A 19,733-nucleotide genomic window follows, 5' to 3' on the forward strand; every position below is an offset into this window, starting at 1 on the left:
TTTTCAAAGGGATAGTGCGAGTTTGAAATGCCTATAGTTTGTCCACACCTTTGAATGCGAAGCTACTGGTCACATTACAGTTTGCAATACAAGGTCTGTTATAAAAGCAGAAAAAGAATAATATGGAGGTGTAATAGGTGAACTGGTAAACTGCATTAACAGCTTATGAAATTAGTTTTGGGCCTTGGGGAAGTAGAATTACCGCCTCGGGGTTGTATGCCAATGTCAGTCATGTTGCAGTTTGCATTAAATCTGTCCAAAAGGCCATCACTTCATGATGATCACGATGGGAAATGATCATAACATGCATATTCCTGAGTTATGGCGAAAAATGAGTTTCGTAAGGTCACGGTGACCTTTCAACACCACATTCTAATTCAGGAAATTTGAAAAGAATTCCCTCCAGGCATTTCACAGATACCGCGTTTACGAGATTGGACCGGATGGAGAACCCCGAAACATAATGCCTCGGGAAAATGTGGGTGTGTAGAGCTGATATTCGAAAACAATTCTGTTCGAGGAAGTTATTTATCTGAAACTAAATCATTCAGCCCCCAAAACCAAGTTGAAACCTATACTTTTTGCTCATTTAATGGAAGCAGGATTCAGTCTGTTTTGGGGTTACTCTCAGTCAATAAAACGATTGAGAATCCAGCAGGATGACCGACACGCCCGTCTACTCTGCGTGCCTCCTTCTCAGTGGACGACTTTGAATAGCTGCCCTTTCACCCCAGGACCGTCTGCTCGCCTGGCGGGTCGCTGCGTCCCACCATCATCGCTCATGCCAGCACAACTGCTGCAGGTGTGTGTGTGTGTGTGTGTGTGTGTGTGTGTGTTGTGGCGAGTGTGTTTATTTCGATCACCCGGCGGCGGGGAGCAGCAGGTGAGTGAAGAGTGTGATTACAGAACTCAGTGGGACGAGGCGGGTCTTTGGCAGGTCTGGGTGAAGATGGAGGGACTCGCCCGAGTGCATGCTGGGAAATTATCAGCGGTACTGACCTGTGCCATAGTCAATGCAGCCTTTGCATCAATCACACTCAAGGTGGAACACAGACACAGATGAGAGGCATAAAATATCTGCAAATGTCTCTCCAACATTGAAAACCGGTCTCTCGGTTTTGCTGCCCTTTCATAGCATGACGTCATTAGTTGGATGCGGCATTTTGTGTGTGTGTGTGTGTGTGTGTGTGTGTTTCTTACCGTCTCCCCCTCTTGACCTGCTGTTCCGTTCATGGGAGGTGTCACTTCCACTTCCACGCTGGAGCTGTTTGGAAGGTTCTTATCTGTGGGAATTTGAAAGAATAATTCAAGCACATGGAGGAACTAAAGTTGGCATTGCCTCAAATGGGCATGAGAGTGTTAGCTGTTGTGATGTAGAGAGACGTGAGACAGTGCCTCGTGGTCAACCCACCACTTTTACACTTCTTCCCCTCCCTACTTAACAACATTTATTTGAAAGCTATAGCTACTTCAATAAGCAGGAACCAGTGAATGTTTGTTCACCGTAAGCATATGAACAAGAATGTGCTCGTCTGTGGCTGTCACTACCATCCGTCTCCCTCATCGTATCCTGGTAGTCCTGATAGGACTCCATTTCATTTGAGGCCAGACTTACTTAACAGCCCTTATTAAAATACAAAGAGCCGAAAGCCATGTAATCAGATGATAACACTATAATTGCCGTGGAAATTCGCTTTAATCCAAGTGTGGTTGTGACACAATTAGAAAGATTCTCAGAGAGATAATGCGACTCGATACCACTGTGGTCCAACACATGACATCACTCCCTCGCATAGATGACGTGATCGCACAGATATAAAGATGGGATATGAATCTAATCACATGCATCACACACTAAACTACACCGACAGTCAATCTTTACTACAGACACCAATTTAAAGATATGTGAAGCTCGGAAAGTAAAGTATGCCGTGATGACTACCAGTCATGCGATTTGATTAAGATGGTAATATGTTAATGCCACGCTGTTAGCATAATTTGCCTCGTTGATAAACATCTATGCCTCGCTTTGATTCTGCTGCTCTGACTACACTGTGGCCAGGAAAGGGCATCCCATTGCCTCCTGTTTATCCTTTGGTCCGATGCTCTTTGAAGTGAAACAAACACATAAATTACACTTGGCAGTGACTGTGATTGATTTAAATACTGCTTGAAGACAACACTTGCAATCAATTTGGCAGTTCTTGATAATGTCATGCTTGTTTAACAGCGGATGTGACGTTCATTATCCATTTCAGTGGGCATTCCTGATGACTAATAAGGAATATTAAGCAAGTGAACAAATGTATTCACCCAAAATATCTAACTATTCCTTTAGGAACATCAAAGGCCATTTTACCTGAACGGCTTGCTACTCCGTTGGCCTTCTCACTGTCCTCCACTTGGCATTTCTTTTTAGCGATCTTATGAAGGATGGATGCCTTCTCTCGAAATTTACCTGCAACAGAATCGCCACAGTGGTTAAACATGGAGCAGAGGGCTGCGTACTTCAAGGCCTCTTGTCCTCTTCCCAGTGAGAGCTCCTTCGTTGTCACCTTTGACCCCAGATGGGTCACATTTCAAAAGCACAGTGCATACAGGATGGTGTCTTCCCACAAAACTGCTGTTTAAACAACATAGAGTCAATATGACATGGCATATCATATACTGATGATCCTGCAATGTCCTGGTCCTGGGTGGAAGCAAAGCCAGCGGGGAGAGAATCTCTTGTGAAGATATCTACCTTCTGGAGCTCAGATTCACTCCTGTACACCAGTTCTCATACCAGATCAGGAAGTCACAAGAGAGGTCAGAGGCTAGCTGGGAACTAAAAGCAACCAAAGACTTAGCTGAGGACGGCATCATGGCATATCAGAAGTAACGTATATAGGTTTAAGACAGGGTGTTACAATATTTAAACAGGAAGCACCAGATTTGACCATTATTATAGTGCTTCTATTTTAGCATTGCTTGTATAGCGTGCTGCAGGGATGACGTGTTTTTGTTAGCACCACACTGATTCCCTAGACAAAAAAGCCAATATGATTTTTCTATTAGATTTTGGATTATTGCATAAAGAAAACTGTGGCAAACACAAGTTTATGATACTTACACTTTTTTGTTCAGCAAGATCATCTTCACAAAGGAACACCACTTTGATGATTTTCAAAGCATGAATACAGAAGTAAAAATACACTAAAACACGTCGTGCCCATGTGACCTTGATGTAGCGCATTACTAGTATACACAACGAGGCTATTCAAACATCTTAACCTGTGTTAACCATATACCTTATTTCAGGCATTTAACCAAACACCACATTATTTCCAAGTTTTAGGACTCATTCCTGCAGCAATCTATTGAAGCGCCTCTTAAATTGAAATATTGTAGCATGCAAGAGACATCTGCTAGTTTGAATTTGATCAATATTTTAAAAAATATATATTGTTGTTGATAACATTTATCGACTCCACAACACTGGAGAGGCGACGCCGTGACGCAGGAGACTGAATTGAAACCGTCATCAATTGAACAACATGATCTTGAGGCTTGCATAAGCTGTGGGCTCACGCAAGGCAGTTCTGCCCATGACGAGCGATGACTGGAATTCCCCCAACAACACACACACACGAACAACACGGTACTCAGACGAGAAGAAATTTGACACCATATGCACAAAATTATGCGGTGTACGTTTTTATGTTCCCATGCAATTACATATATATGTTAATATTGAATGCCGTTGTCAGGGAGTCTGTCTCATCTATCATTTCCCTTTTTGTGTGCGTCAGGTATCCATATTTCATTTCACTGACTGCCTGTGCGTGTCAGTTTTTGCATGCGTGTCCTACCTACTCCCAATCAGCCCATTGTAATCAATGTGAAAGATTTTTTTTTTTCATTGCAAGAGGGGCATGGCTGATTTGTCAGTGCTTGACACGGTGACGCGTCGATACATACTCCACCCGACCATGTCAGCGCTGTCTGTGACCTTCTGGCAAAATCATTAACCACCCTAAGTCACCCCCGGCCTTCCTCTCGTCTCCTCTATCTAATTCCACGGTTCTCCATCGCTCCTGTTTTTCTCGCTCCTCCATTCTTTTCTCTTTTTCTTTTGGTCTTTTTTGTCGTTTGGCAACGCACAACACTTCCTCGCCTCTCTCTCTCTCTCTCTCTCTCCTTTTCCGACACACACATGCTCACCGAAGACATACGCACACACGTCCACTGTACATTTTTCACAAAAACGACGTCACGCATTCTCACCGCTTTGGCGTCACTCACCTTCGGCGGTCATTGTCAGTGGGTTTGTGAACAAGTGTGTTCGTCTTTAAAGATGGAGGGTGTGAGAGTATTGTCTCTGCTCGGGAATACAAGGGTTGGGCTTTTTGATGAGGTCCAAAACGAAATTCTTGAATGTTGAAGAAAACCACTCTGGCATGAGGTTTCAGAATCAGTGAACCAGTTATGAAAAGTTATCTGTAGTTACTAAGAGCAACTTAATAACTTAATTATCAAGATGTCAATTCATCAAAGTGGATATTTTTCACTTTAAGATAACAGCTAGGACACAATTTGGTAATTTTAGCTGAAGCTAAGCTCAGCCTATCTCCCTATAGCTACCTTTCACTTGATAAAGCTTTTTAAGTATGGCATAATCATTTTAACTAAACTAAATAATGTTACTCCAGCATATTGTCTTTGGGTATGGTTTGAAAGTCCACTAATGCTACAGCTCTCAGGGCAAACGAGGATGAAATATGACAGTTCCAATTTGCAAGTCTTTGAGAATAACCAAGTTCAGCCGTCGCTACACAGCCGCTCGTTTTCCCTGTCAGCTCTGTTTGTTACGCAAGTACCGGGTGGATGAGTCACTCCTGTTTGACAAATTCAGCAACGTACGTCTTACATGTGAGCACCCGCCGCTGGTGCAAGTGGAACCTCCAAGTGAGTGCTGAGGCATGGATGATGTATTTCTCAACGATGCAGATGGGGTATTAAACATAAGCAACATATGACGACAATTTCTGTTCAAATATCTGAATAAATGAATAGAATAAAATCCATAGAAGCACTAGACACAGTAACACATAATATGTTTGTACATATTCTCTGGGAATAAAAAAATAAAAAAATACAAATACAAATGAGAATAAAAAGTAAATAATAAAATGGAATGGCTACCGCGATTTGCACTTTGTCAGTGAAATCCCAGAGAGGTTGTCAAACTTAAAACCCAAAACAAACTGTATGTCATGTCGCAAGCAAACAAAAAGTGGAGTTAGAGGAGCTGTTTCGTAAATAAGATGGAGAAAAAGCAAGAGGGATGACAGGAGCTGACTCAAAGAATCAATTGAAAACTTTTAGGCTTACCTTCCTCAGTCATTGAGTGATAATATTTTAGTTTCCCATAAGTCCCAAGCTCTACAACATCACAGCAAAAGACAAGGGTAAGGCGACGAACAAACAGAGAAAAGGAAAAGAGTGAACATGACAGAACAAGACAGGTCCGCTGGTTCTACATCACATCCTACAAACACTCACACGGGCACAAGGAGTGACATACAGAAAGACAAAGTCTCTCAGAGTCATCACTGCAGAAGTGCAAAAGAAAGTGGCAAGGGTTGAATTATAAAAGAAATACATCATAGTTTTACAGTCAGTCAGTCTGATAAATAGCCTGCCAATGGCACAGGTTGGATAGCTATTAGAGAAGATTTGTGAGCGAAAGGGAGGGGGAAGGGACCCTCAATATACTAGAAAACACAAAAAACAGGTGCATACAATGATATATAGAAATATATATATATATATATATATGTGTGTATACAAATTAAAAAAACAGAAGAGGAAAGTCAGAAGAGAATTTACTGGGTCAACATGCAACAAAAAGATGAGTCCTCCTCTCCTCTGCACGTGATCTCATTCAAAGGTCTTGATGATTCGGCCTTTTATTTCCACAATGAAACCCAAACAATTAATTTGATTCCCTTACTGTAGCAGTTCTTCGTGCCATTGTAAATAGACGGTCAGCACATCTGCATGATGAATTAGCTGGGAATTCAAATCTGCAGCAACAGCTGAACGTGAAGCAGCAGAAGAGAAGACACCGGGCCGTAAGGCTCTCATAACTAATAGCATGAGGATTTAGTTCATGTGCAGACGTGATAACATATTCTCACTTAACTCTGGTGGTTAGTTCATATTTTATTTTGAATGTTGACTCATGAAATCATCACTCTAATGTATGTTTGCTAACTGGATGGCACTTGATGAAAATATGGGGGAAGATTGATATACAGTATGTTCTGAAGCTTTTGACTGTTTTAAATAGCCAAGCTATCTCCTTTATATCTCTATAAGCCCTATGTTATTGAGCTCTATATAAATAGTAAACCCTTTTACCACCATGTTAACTACTTTTCAGTGCCAGACCGCTCTTGTAAAGGAGATAATTTATGAAGACACTTCCTGCTTATATAAAAGATTAAGTAAATTTGGGTTTTAAGTGCCGCATCACTGATAGGCCGGCCTCTAGCCGTGGTTGCTCTGGGGGCAATTAACCCTCAACAACAACAACCACTGCCGGCACACTCGTCTGATGGAGGCTTGTTGTTGTTTACCAGGGGCCCTCTTGTCCTTGCGGCGTGACCTCTAAACCTCGAGTGAGCTGTGCGCTAGAGTGTGCTGGGGGTTGGGGGTGTCAGGGAAATTCACAGTCTGTGCCGAAGCAAAAAGGCTTTTAACATTGATTCCTTCACGCGCCCGGCGCAGGGTTAGCTCAGAGGGTGCGGGTGGGGGTGTGACATGTGTACGGGATGATGGGTTGATGGGTTCTGGTTGGCTGGTCTCAGTTACATAACCATTTCTTTCCTGCATTCAAATATTAATGCTAAACATGTGAACAATAAATAGGTGGCTTTAACAATACATGACAAGATATCACATTAATGCCCCATTACATTGCAAATACAGTATATTATTCATTGCATTTGTCGATACGCGTGAAAGGGCTACCATTTCAAACTTTTGCCTTTGTGATGTTGAAGTTGGTGTTACATGTAATCTAATGCGTGAAAATGCAGTGTTAAGTTTAAACAAATCATTTAATACCGAGAGCAGGATGTCAATATTTTATATCTGCATGAATGGTAAATATCTTTCCCTTGCGCAAGAGGAGAGTGAGGTCAGCGACAGCGACTGCTTTATTGAACCATGTGATCAATGGGGCCCTGGGTTACCACGCAGACAGCTGGCAGCAGTATGGGGAAAACTGGAAACGTTGGCTTAAATGGATTTATCACTCACAATTAACGGCTGTTAAAAAAAAAAAAAATCACAGCATATAAAAAATCATCCAAAAATACTTTGTTTTCTCGTTCACGAATGTATTTTGTCTGGTTTGGGTGTAAGACACGTAAACACAAACCGTGTTTGCTGCTGACTGGTTTCTTTGCGTGCCTGCATCCATCTCCGACCCTTTTTTGTCTCACCAGTTTAGCCAATGACCGTAGTGTCTGCCAACATGAGTACATCATGGTTTACCCAAATGACCTTGTCCTGTCTATGCCCTTGGCGCAACGTCTGCTCAATACAAATTACCTAACACATCAACACAGATGTCCAAGGCCACATTGGTATTGCGAGCAATCTCAGTGAGATAATGATTTGCAGGAAAGCATCTGATGAGATAGCTGGTCTACGTATACCACTGTACTGCACTGCATAGTCACAGATTATGTAAAGAGTGGGAGATTATCAGTAATTTGAAATAATCAATGAGGCCACATTTTCATTCTATAGCATATGCAAGAATCAACCTTCTCCTCAACCTTCGCTGTGGTTATGCACAGACTCACCACCGGAGTTCACATCTCGGTGTGATAAATCTTATTGAGGGCCTGGGCTAAAGACATGCACGCAGCCAGAATTCTGAGTGCTGTTTGGGGAGGCTTGTTTCAGCCATCCACCGAGAGCTCAGACAGCCACTCTGCCCGTCTCCCTCCCCATCTCTCTTTGTAGTTCAATATTTAATGACGCTCCTAAGTGATATTGTTTGTAGCTCCACACTGATGGAAAAATGTGGGCACTTGTGCCGGGAACTGACTGTACCAGACTATTGCCATGTTCTCTCCAGTGGAAAACACGGAGGATTAAAGGTCTATTATTTAACGAAAGAACATGCACACTAATGAGAACAAGAAACCTGTTGATCTCAATGTGGCTGCTGAATAATCTACTGGATCTCCCGAGGAGCGTGTGAATACTTAAATCGATTACAGTTTGATGGGAAGTGCTAATTGTAAAACACATTTAAGTCCACTGCAATTAATTGCACTGTCCAGCTCTTATTGACTCTGAATCCCAAACGAAGGGCAATGTGAGGAGGACTGAGAAAACAGCTCACAATTTTTCTCCATCTGCCCAATAAACAAATTCACAAGCCGAGCACAGCGTTGTCAAGTTGAGAGACCTACCGCATGAAATCTCCGTCTTCTTGCTACACCACCGCCATGTTAACTAAATGTCTGCTCGGTAAAGGACCTTCACAAACCAGGAGTTTGAGGACAACACAACAGGGAAAAAACTAAAATCGTTTTTTTTATGTCTCACAGAGAGCAATAGCACAACACCAGGACTAAAGGGAGTTCATACGAGGAGAGAGAGGATTGGGGACAATGGGGAAAACAATGCAGAGATGATCACAAAGGGTATCCAGGAAGAATACATCCACAGAAGATAATGAGATATTTGAAGGAGAGAGTCTGCAGGGATGGACAATACAGAATTGACATACAGCACAGCGGCGCTGGGGAGATGTATACAGAGGGGACACGTCGGGCAAGATAGCTGCCTCCAGGCTGTTGGAATGAGAACAAACATATTTTTTTGGAGGGGGGGGGGGGGGTGGGTGGGAGATAAAAAAAATTAGAGTAGTAACTCACCAGAGTCAGCAAATTCTGAGGGGTCAGTAAAAAAAAGAGAGATAGGAAGACAAACAGAGAAAAGATAAATCCAGGTGATATTTAGTGCGATAGCGAAACATTAAATCACTGATAGGTATTCTTCCAAGATGAGAGTCAAAAGTCCATGAGGCTATAGAAAACAATGAAGATTTAAGCTTCAAATATTTTGATAATTTTGGATGTATGCATTTTTTGTTCAGACTCTACTGTCCGATAGCTGTGTGCCCGTTCTATCAGGTTTGAGATTGGTATAAATCAACCGAACCCTATTTCTTTATGGGAGACACACATGCATACCCACACACATACTGACAGAAACCCACAAACATCAACCAAGGTTTTTCCTGCATTAAGTATTTAGTATTATGTTACCTTAATTTAAGCCAGTGTTTACATAATTAAACCTCTTCGAATGCATCACCGCCAGCTGTGATGTCACAGTAGGACAGTAGGATAATACAAATTGTATTATATTTTGATGAAGGGCGCAATAAAGTAGCATTGTTTAAGCCAGGACAAATGCCATAAACACAAACTACCCCCACTCTAAAAGTATACCAAGTGAAACGTAACCAGTTCCCAGCACTAGCAAAACAACCTCAGATTTTTCCTTCGCCTCAGAAGAGCAGACAACTTTATTTTGAGAAATGTCTATAAAAAATGTATGGATGGAGTCCTGGCACCTCCCCCGGCTTCCGCTGAGCTACACTTAAAGCCTAAGAGCACGCAAGGACAAGCAGCGCAACCTCCGCCTTTGATGGATGCATCTGCTTGTCTCTCTCCACGCCGCGAGCTCACCAAACAAAATGCTTCTTTGCATTACTGACGTCAGTAAATGTGCAATGGACACGGTCACTCGTTTTGAGAATGGAGCCAACCTGTATTGAGCCCAGACGGTAATGGATCAAAAGGAATCATTTAATGGCACTAAACGAAGGACGCATGTGATGAGTGCATTCTAAAATGTATTCGAGATCAATATCGTCGTTAAATGTTGCCCGATGTGTGAAAACATGCGACATGGAAATGACACAATAACAAGCCCCAAAGTGTTGCTTTTGTTCTCTCTGGCAATTAATTAAATCCTTGTGTCGTGTCACACTGTACTCGTTGCTGCAGTGCATTCATTTCCAGTCATTCATTTGCCAAAAGACTCATCGGTCAAATAATCCAGTCTATGAATCTTCATGCAGTCAAACGAGAAGTAAATATTTCATCATCAGCGCATGTTAGTTGCTCCTTAAAGGACCGAATGATAAATGGCACTACGGGTGTGTAAAACCTTTGCTTGTACATAAACGACTGCCGATACAGACTTCCATTCCATCTGCAGCCTCGGATTTACATTTTAATCACTGAGATGGTAAGATGGATACACTCGGAAACGGTACACCTTGGATTTAGTGTACGACGACGAGTTGATGCATGGTAATTGGCATTTTAAGTCAGTCCGCTTATTAATCTTTCCTGAGCTGACTCATTCTAGGTTTGGCTTTCAAGAAATGTAAAGTCATTTTCTGAGAAAGCTGAAATGCCTCCACAGTATAGAGCATACATCTGCTAATGCGATCCCATCTCTCCGTAGGGCATTGTTTTAAGCTTATGAATGTCTCACTGGCCCTGTCCTTGTTTTTTTAAGGGTTAGGATTCATCATATCATAAGATAATGCTTCCAATTTAAAGACCTTTCATGAAAGCCCAAAAAAACTCACAACAAATTCCTCAAACCCGCGTTGCTCCACATTATTGTGATTTTTTTCTTTCTTTTGTCTTTGTGTGTTGATAATGGGATGACAAGGCGTCTCCCCCAGTGTATTAACATATTCATCCCCTGCGTCGAGCACTGACACTCCTGTTTTACATTTCCTTTAGCTTAGCCAATAGGCCTTGATCTTGGATTAAAGGGAAATGATCTACCACCTCAGCTGTTTCGACACAGGATCTTGCCTTGTCTCGTACGGACTATTAAAAAAAAGGGGATCAATGCAGTCCAGGCACACAGGGGCGAGAAGTACAGTCTAAATGATGGAGACTCTGGATTTAAAGGGGTACATAACATGGGGTACTTGTGTATGCATGAAAACCAATTTTTATTTGGAATGTGGAATGTGGAAACTTTGCCAAAACCATACGGAGTGTTTTTTCATAGCCCAGAGTGTGAGCTCACGTTCCGGATATGAACATATTTTAAGCGCCCATAATTGTTTTCTGCCAGTAAAGGTTTCTGATACACCTACAAGCAGGATTTAGGTCATTTTAAGTGGAAAAAAAAGACAAGAATGATGACAAATTCAAAAGCAACATCAACCTGAAAATGAACAAAGACAGACATTAAAAACACATGTGCATTTATATCCTGTGTGTTAGAGACTTACAGACTTAAAGACTTAAAAGAGTTGTGTTTTCTAGGTGCAGACTGTCTTACCTTCACTTAAAGGATCCAACGTGTGAATCATCAGCTGGAAAATGCTGTTCCTCATCAAGCTGTTGTGCAGGGAGGCGGAACTACCTCCCCTCTGAAGCCGAGGCCTGGCCTGTAAGGAGAAACAAGATGTCAATCAAATATCTTTTGATTTGGATGGGACCTTTTACCTAGGACACAATTCCTACAAGCAAAAATGATATACCTTGGTCCAACCACTAGCTCTTTTAATTTTTAACATCAGTCTATCAATTGTAAGCAGTTTACCAAGCTGCTCCTCAGTGGAACCTGCAACCCAGTGAAATTATCATAAAGTGCCTCATCTTTTGAAAAATATATAAGCCCCGTGGATTGAGACGGGCATTCACAATTTAAGTGGCATAGATGAGTGCTTTCTCCCAAAACAACCCTCGCCAAGGTCACTCCAGCAGTTGAAGCTGAACTTGAGGACTGTGGGAAATTAAGCACCGTTGCCGGCGGCAGCTGTTTGGAATGTGTCCGCCTTTGGCTGCCCACAGGTGACGCGTAGGCACAGGAGGTGTCAGGTGCTAATTCACAAGCCTATATGGGTGCGAGCGGGAGGTGGGAGGTGGGTGTGGGGGTGCGGGGGCCGACGCGCGTAGACTGGCATGGCTTGTGTAAAATGTGGCTTCTCTTTGTTACCCTGAAGATTCTCCTTCTGCTGCTCTTTTTTTCTTTTTCTTTTTTTTTGTATCTGCTTCCTTTACAATCCGGATGAAAACGTGCTTTTGTAAAGTATAAAAGCATTAAAGGGGTCTGATGTTTTCCAAGCACATGCTCCTTCCTCGATTGTCTTTTGCATGCTGCGTACAGGATGGAACTGTGGAGAAAAAGGCTTCGGAAAACAGATGGAGCTACTCTCTGAAGGTTAGAGCTAACAGTGCACGCGTCTTAACAGTACGGTGGGGAGAAGCTCAAGTTACGCTCCTACATCGACACAGAAACGGGGACAAACACAAGCAGGAACTGGAAGAGTGTCAATCAGACAGGACCTACCGACAACTTGCCGTCATCTTCTGGGGTCACAGGAATTTCCTTCTCATCCAACACAGAGAGAAGAAGAAGTAAAAGGGGGAGAGAAAGAGAAAACAAGACACAGTTGTAAAGCACAACCACACGGACAGGATGAAAAGACGAGAGACATTACGGTACACTTACAGTGATGGTGATGACTGACTGAGATGTGAGTAGACAAGACTTGAGGGACAGATTCTTCCCCACTGCTGTGGCTGCCTACTGTGCAAGTCGCAAGCTGAGCAAGATTACATTGTCTATTGGAATTTCCTTGAAATTCATTAAAAAAAACATCATTTCGATTTCACTCGTGTGAGTGAGGGGACGTCGACTCTTATCAGAATGTCTGGAGTGTGTAAAGGTAGACCGAAAGAAAATGACGCAATGGAGAAAATAGTTTTGACATTTTGGGAAATAGGCCTCACATTCTTGTTGAGAGTGAGCTGAGAAGATCGCTACTCCTGTGATGTCGATGCAGCCGGTTAGCTTAGCACAAAGCCTGATAACTAGAGGAATCGGCTAACCCGGCTCTGTTCACAGGCACCAAAATCCACTTACAAGCACCTACTAAAGCTCACTATTCAGCACATTATGTTATTGTAATAAAAACTATTTCTTGAAGTAAACAAAGCCTAGTTTTGACCTGAATGGTCTAAAAACTCTAAAACGTTGTCCTTGCGGTCCAGGCTGGCAGTCTGAATGTGATGCTTCTGAGAGCGGGCCTGCGTTAGATCATACCAAAGTGACTCCAGCCTTTTCGCGATCACTCAATTCTCTGCCATCATTCTCAGCGGGACTATTTGGCATTTAGAGTATGCTGTAACATCTATTTTTGAAACAAAAAGCCTTTCACCAAGTGACTGAACTGCAGTCCCTTCATCTCCAAAAACGTGTTTGTGTGAGTGTGTTAAATAACAGTCGCTTAAGGCCTCCGTTTCTAGGAACAAACACTAAGCTTTTGTTCAGATCGGAGCACATCAAGGCTTTGTTTCATAGCCTACAGTTTTCAGACAACGGCTTTGAAATGTGAAGTGTGGAGGCACTTGTGTGTGCTGATAAAGTGCGCGATGCCAAATGAAATGCAAAAAGAATGGTCAAGTTTGATTAAAAGACTGTTAAAAAAAATTCTGTCATATTCAACAGTCATTGAATATCAAATCTCTTGATGGCGACGAAGTAAGTAATGTGGCGTCAACTCTGTTTCGTGAGGAGTAAGCTAACGCATTTCTTGATTTAAACAACAAACAAAAATGTCATTGTTTTTCTTTTGTTGATTATAGCTAAACTCTGAATTGACTAAACCAAACTAAATTCCTATTTACGCAATCATCCTATAAGCTCCATATTGGTTTTCACCACTGCAGTCATTGTGAATGTTAGTACCCACTGTGTCCCACTGTTTCTGTTTAACGGCCCATCATTTACCATACATTAGGTTTGCCTCTGTATAGCTACAGAATAACTACAGAAATGAGCTGAAATTACACATTTGCCAAAGAAAATGTAGCAGAAACTGAGCTAATCCTGAGATTTCCCACAGAGCTATTCAACTATAACCTCATTTTGTCCCTATTTCATATCTTACACTTGAGGTATAATTATTCTATTTAACTCCCTATCGCCCTCCTCAAAGGCAAAGTCGGGATGGTTAGGAGAGAACAGGTGAATGTGCCAGATAGAGATTACGCCGTGGGTCGCTCATTAAGCCAGCGTTAAATATTATGACTAATAATCACATAGGGAGATTAGTATGTTCTCTGGAGTTTGTGTGTTCTCTAATACCGGCAGCTCTGCCTTCCAGTTCTTACGTAATGTCACATTAGGATCATTCTTGGAAGCGGATCAGCTGAGGGAGATAATTGTCCCTCTGCAGCCGCATGCATGTAACGCCCGTGTTACGGAGAATTATCGATCGAGAGTGTGACATCATGCGGAAGTACTTCCGCTTTCACCACTCAAATTGCCCACAGCTTAAAGGGGGGGGGGGGGGGGGGGGGGGGGGGGGATCTGTGCATATTGGTGAAATGCTGAAAGCAAAGACCTGTAAGTCCTGACTTTCAAACGTCGGTGGCAGATTATAGGTCTGCAATCTGTGTGCACAGGTCTATTTCTGGATGAATTTGATTTGCATTTCCTTTATGCTCCTGCATCCAAGCCAAATTACCACGGGGAATAATAGCTTTTTTTCACACTTTCTACTTTGCGAATGGTGGAGTTTGATCCTTAAAATCCTCAATATACTCAACGTATACAACGAATGGTGCGCAATCAGCAATCAGCTTCACAGTTTATAAATCGTATATGAGCCACTTTCCATCATTCCGTTCTACTGTCATTACAATAGACCGTTTACTGTAATTTATAAAGCAATACATTGACCCTTCAAGCATCATTCAAGTGTTTTGGGATACTCACAAGTGCAATGAATGAATCCCGTCGTGATCACAGTGAGAAAGTTGGCCAACGAATGTGATGTAGAAACACACTGTCTCACTTGTTTACCGGTAATACAATACAAACTCTGAACTTAAATTCAGCACCTTAGCCACAAAGACTGGCTTCCAAACCACGACACTGTGGAAATGATTTGGGAAAATAGGCTTATTAGCTTTTTTTTGTTGAGCGTTACATCAGAAAATTGATAACACGCCATCTGTATGCCAATTATAAAGCTTTAACTCAAGGCTGGAAGATAGAGAAAATCCAATATCTTTATTACCTTATCCCTTGATATTACAAAAAATAGGGTTCGCAAATTAGATTTTTTATAATTAATTATCAGTAATGTGGATATAATAATAATAATAATAATAATAATAATAATAGCGCTTTTCAAAACACACAAAGACACTTAAATATATAATGACTAACAGCTAGAACAATCTGGTAAATTCAGAAAAGTACATCACTGTAATGCAGCCTTTAAAAAAAGGAAAAAACAACAGTTGTGACATATTACAATACAATATCTGAAATCTAAAATGATATCTCATACCTCACGATTTCCCACCCTTCACTTCAAATATTAGTGACAAATAAACGCATACAGGCCCTTTACATGGTATGCAAATAGTTGTCACAAGGTAATGCGAGGAAGAATATTGTGCATGAACCAATGATTAAGCCAGACCCACATTCGTACGTATTGAAAATGTAGTAGATGTGGATATTTGACAAATACAGGATCTGTGAGCCAGTGCATGTAAAGATGTGTTACAACCACACTGCCCGGCTTGTTGAGCCAACTTGCAAAGTGAAATCTTGCACAGCTCCAGGCGGTTGCCTGCATGTGCTTACAGTAGGCACCCTGTCAGTAAGAGCATGACAGAACACCCTTGGAGATTTGTCCATCTAGATTCATTGTGTGTGAGCTAAATTGTAGAGCTGCATGATTCTCTCTCTCTCTCTCTCTCTCCCTCCTCCTTTCACTCCTCCCCTTTCTCTTTCTCCCTCTCTCCAGTTTGCCTGGAGACGATAATGATGATCTTCAAGGAAAGGAGGGAAAAGATGCACAACAAGTCAAGAAGCCATCCACTTGCTAATTAGTAACCCCTTCATTTTTCTAACAAGCAGAACTAATTACAGGAGCTGCCACGATGCTGATTTCCCACAAGGCAATGCTCACCAGGACTAAGACAAAATCGCTTCCTCTTACTCCCCCCTCACATGAGCCAGTCAGACTCAGGCTTTTCTGGGGGAGACAAATAGGGAGAACAAAAACTGCAGCGTCATTTTTTGCGAGTGAATGTAATCACCCGAAGCCGGTTGGATCAGGAACAATTTCCCATCGCAGAACTCCGTGTGCATGTAACGTAAAGTCATGTTTTTCGATTCACGTATTCACCAGAATAAATTTAGATTGCACATGTGCATCGTCATGTTGTAGCTGAGTAAATACGAGTGTGTGTCGGCTTCACAAAAAAGTTTCTTCCTTTCTTCTTGCATATATATATTATGCACTGTGTTCCTGCTGCAGCACCGCCTGCCCCAGATACATATTTTTATTTTTTTAGCCTCTCCTGTTTATCTGCATAACCTGAGAGTCTTTTGTTTGGGTGCCGCTACATTAGTACTAGTGCTACTGTCTTGTCAGCTCCTGATGCTGACAGATATTTTTACAGAGAAATGAAGTTCCCAACAGGCAACCAGACTAACTCAATCGCTGACAGTGGTCCAAATCTAGTTTCTCAGAAGCTACTGGGCAGTCTTTTTTCTTTTTATCCTCCAGGTATTGGTTATAGAGATAACATGTATACACTGGAGCATCCAGAGCACTTTCCAGAAAATGAGCCACTAGAATCTGATAAGTAGAGGCATCTGTGCTCCAGTTGCCCACAACGATGTAAACTGAAACCAAGATACAGTGCTAAACTGTATTAAGTTGGATTCTGAGATTGTTGTCACGCCATTAGTGTCAGAACTCAACCATGACATCGTAAGGAGATCAAGGCAATGGCGAAGTAAACATACTCGCTCTGCATCCTGAGCTAGTTTTGACACTTCTCATGCCTGATATGCGATGTATCCTCGTACCCATACTGTAGGTGAACGGACAAGATCTCTGATTTCTCCGTCAATACAAACGGATGCGCTCACCAGGCTTGATATGTACAGTAAAGTGTTACTTTAAAGTGTGTATTCTCCAACCAGTCGACCTGCTTAGCGACCAGATTGACTTTTAACATCTGACAACAGTCATTTTCCTTTGTACTTTAAGTCCAAAGATTCAGGTTTGATCTAGTTATATTATTAAGGATAAGGCTGGTCAACAAATCCCAGTAGAAGAAGACCACAAACACTTTGTCAATACTTTCATTTGAAAATGACTTCCAAATACATTGTTCCACTTTTTAAAAACCTCATTAATTTCCAAAACCAGCTTGGCACTGTAGTTTTTAGCAAACATTACTCAAACATGAGTACTATTTTCTGCTGCGGATGATGTATGTTGGATTGAGTCCAAATAAACTAGTGACCATGTTTATTGTAATAAGGGAAGATTTCACCCAGTGGTGTGACTCAATATAAAAAAATAAAAAATAGTTTTAGACAACAATGGATTTCTATAGCACATAGAAATAAGATATCAGGCCTTGGATACATTCATTAATTTTTCGTTGTTGGTCTTTTCATGGGAAAAGCAGATTAGCAGTCAGTCACCTCCCATCTGCGGCACAGTGCACAGAAGACCCCTATTTGGATGAGGAGATGGAGGTGAGCGTATGCAGAGGAAGCTTCCTGCTAGCCAGTCACATTTGCAGATGGGGTAATATGCTGATAGAGCCCTTTCAGGTCACCTTGGTGGGCTTGAGTGGGGGTGGGGTTGAGTCGAGGGGTATGCATCGTGTGTCCATCAGTGATGGAAATAACAAGTGGTAGCCCTCTTAGCCAAGAGGAGGAGAGGCTTCCAGCAGATTCGCTGAGCACCAGAGCGTTCTCTCATTAGCTCATTAGAGACTGTACGGTTGCAATCACTTCCATTTTAAGAGTTTACTCCCTTAAATTTGATTTTAAATAGTCTGCGGCTATCCGTGCGATGGCAAGTCTGTCTGCAACCGTGAGATCGTTACACTAGCACTCTCCCTGGATTTCAAAAAATGATGGGCATTACATGAGCTGATGTAATGTTCTGCTGCAGCAGCTTAGCGAGGCTGATGCTGAGGGTCAACAATCCCCCCAAGGAAGGAGTTTGTAAGGCCTGGCAGTCCTCGGCCACCCCCGACCCAATGGCTTCCATCTTGCTGGGTTATGTCATACACCAAACGAGATAGAGATCTCGGTGTCCTTCACATGATGCTTTTACAGTGCCGTTACAATAGCTAATTTGACCCTGCTTTCAAAAATAGCCCTTGATCGATAAGGCTTTTAGTTTCTTGCAAGCCTCAACAGTTCACCGTCAGGCCCTCCCTTGAATGAAAAAAAGATACAACAACAATCTCTTATTTCAAGTTTTCCAGAGTTTCTTTGTATTAAGGGGCCGACAATATTAAATCTGGAAATACGTATGCATTAAACTTCATGACCTTGAGCTACTGATTCATTCGAAATTTATAGCAAAATAAAATGTATACCTTGAGCTCTAAAACCATTTCAGCTCATATCACATCTGGTTATGTGAATATCTGCTATAGGTTTACCTCTCAGGAGGTAAACTTACACTACAATCCAAACAATGGACAAATAAAATAAAAATGGTCTCCAATGAAGACAGCCGTTAAAGCTGGAGCCACAGCTATTAGGACTGTCTACGTCACATTAAAATACACGCTCCATAAGCAGGGTTTCATCAACCGTCTGCGTAAACTATTTCAGGGAAGCACCCTTTACTTGCAGTTTCGTCCCCTTAACCCTTGTCTTTGTTATCAGAGTGTGAAGGGCTCTATGAGGAGGAGAAGTTTTGATTATGTAATGGCATGACTCACCGAAAGATGGAACAAAAGATATTAAATTGAGACTGGGTGTGATAGGGTTGGCTTTTTACGGCAGATCGCATTAAGCTTATTGCTGCATTAGAGATTCTGACTTTTTATTTTCTTGAGCTAATAATGAATTAAAATGGAAGCCAAGAGCAATGGTTTGAATTGACACCACTACATGTCACATGGATGTACAATCAGAAGGGTGAGGTTTTACTCACAACCTGCTTTTTCTTGAACACGATGTACATTAAAGATTCAAGGAGAGCTGAAAGTAACTTTCATTATTGAATAATCTGCTGATTTCTTTTTTTGATTAATTGCTTAATAAAACCAGGAAATGTTGCACTTTTTTGAAGATATGGAATACACACTCGTCAACTAATGACAGCGGTATCATGCAATTTAAAGCACTGTTGTATAGAAATAGCCGTTCATTCCACATGTTGTGTCATGTGTGTTAAGTGACAGCAAGATTGACGTGGACATTATATATAATTTTTTATGTGCATGATCTTAGAAGACATTGATATCAAGGGGCAAGTACACATTCCTTTTTGTTGTGTAAACTTTGACTCAGAAGGGCTCTACTTTGCATGGCCAATGATATTTATCAAGGTTTATTGTTTTGTTTTTCTGACCTTTAGCAGAAAATATATATTGCAGACTATATTGTGCTTCTGATTACAACACAGACACTGTAATAAGTCACATGGTGACTTTCTAACCCTTCACAACACGGAGGAGGCAGTGAAGAGCCACTGCCCACTCTGATAAGAATGGAGGGGGAAGCCAAATAGTACAATAACCAATCGAGGACAAAATTTAAAAAAACAGCCATCTTGATGCAAATGGGGACTTCACTTTCACCATTAGTACCATTGAATGCAATTA

At 41.7% G+C, this 19,733-nt stretch overlaps 1 protein-coding gene across 1 annotated transcript in view; it reads right to left on the bottom strand.

Moving 5' to 3' along the window:
* Nucleotides 1–19,733, bottom strand: part of LOC117747779 (sodium/potassium/calcium exchanger 2-like) — a 32,245-nt gene that overhangs the window by 4,985 nt on the left and 7,527 nt on the right. Inside the window, exons 2-5 of the mRNA XM_034557229.1 lie at nucleotides 12,406–12,444; nucleotides 11,392–11,500; nucleotides 2,369–2,458; nucleotides 1,201–1,283 (exon numbers count right to left, since the gene is read on the bottom strand). Of these exons, the coding sequence (XP_034413120.1) occupies nucleotides 1,201–1,283; nucleotides 2,369–2,458; nucleotides 11,392–11,500; nucleotides 12,406–12,444 (321 nt within the window). The remainder of the gene's footprint in view (nucleotides 1–1,200; nucleotides 1,284–2,368; nucleotides 2,459–11,391; nucleotides 11,501–12,405; nucleotides 12,445–19,733) is intronic.

This window comes from Cyclopterus lumpus, chromosome 18, assembly GCF_009769545.1.
Source record: "Cyclopterus lumpus isolate fCycLum1 chromosome 18, fCycLum1.pri, whole genome shotgun sequence".
NCBI lineage: Eukaryota > Metazoa > Chordata > Actinopteri > Perciformes > Cyclopteridae > Cyclopterus > Cyclopterus lumpus.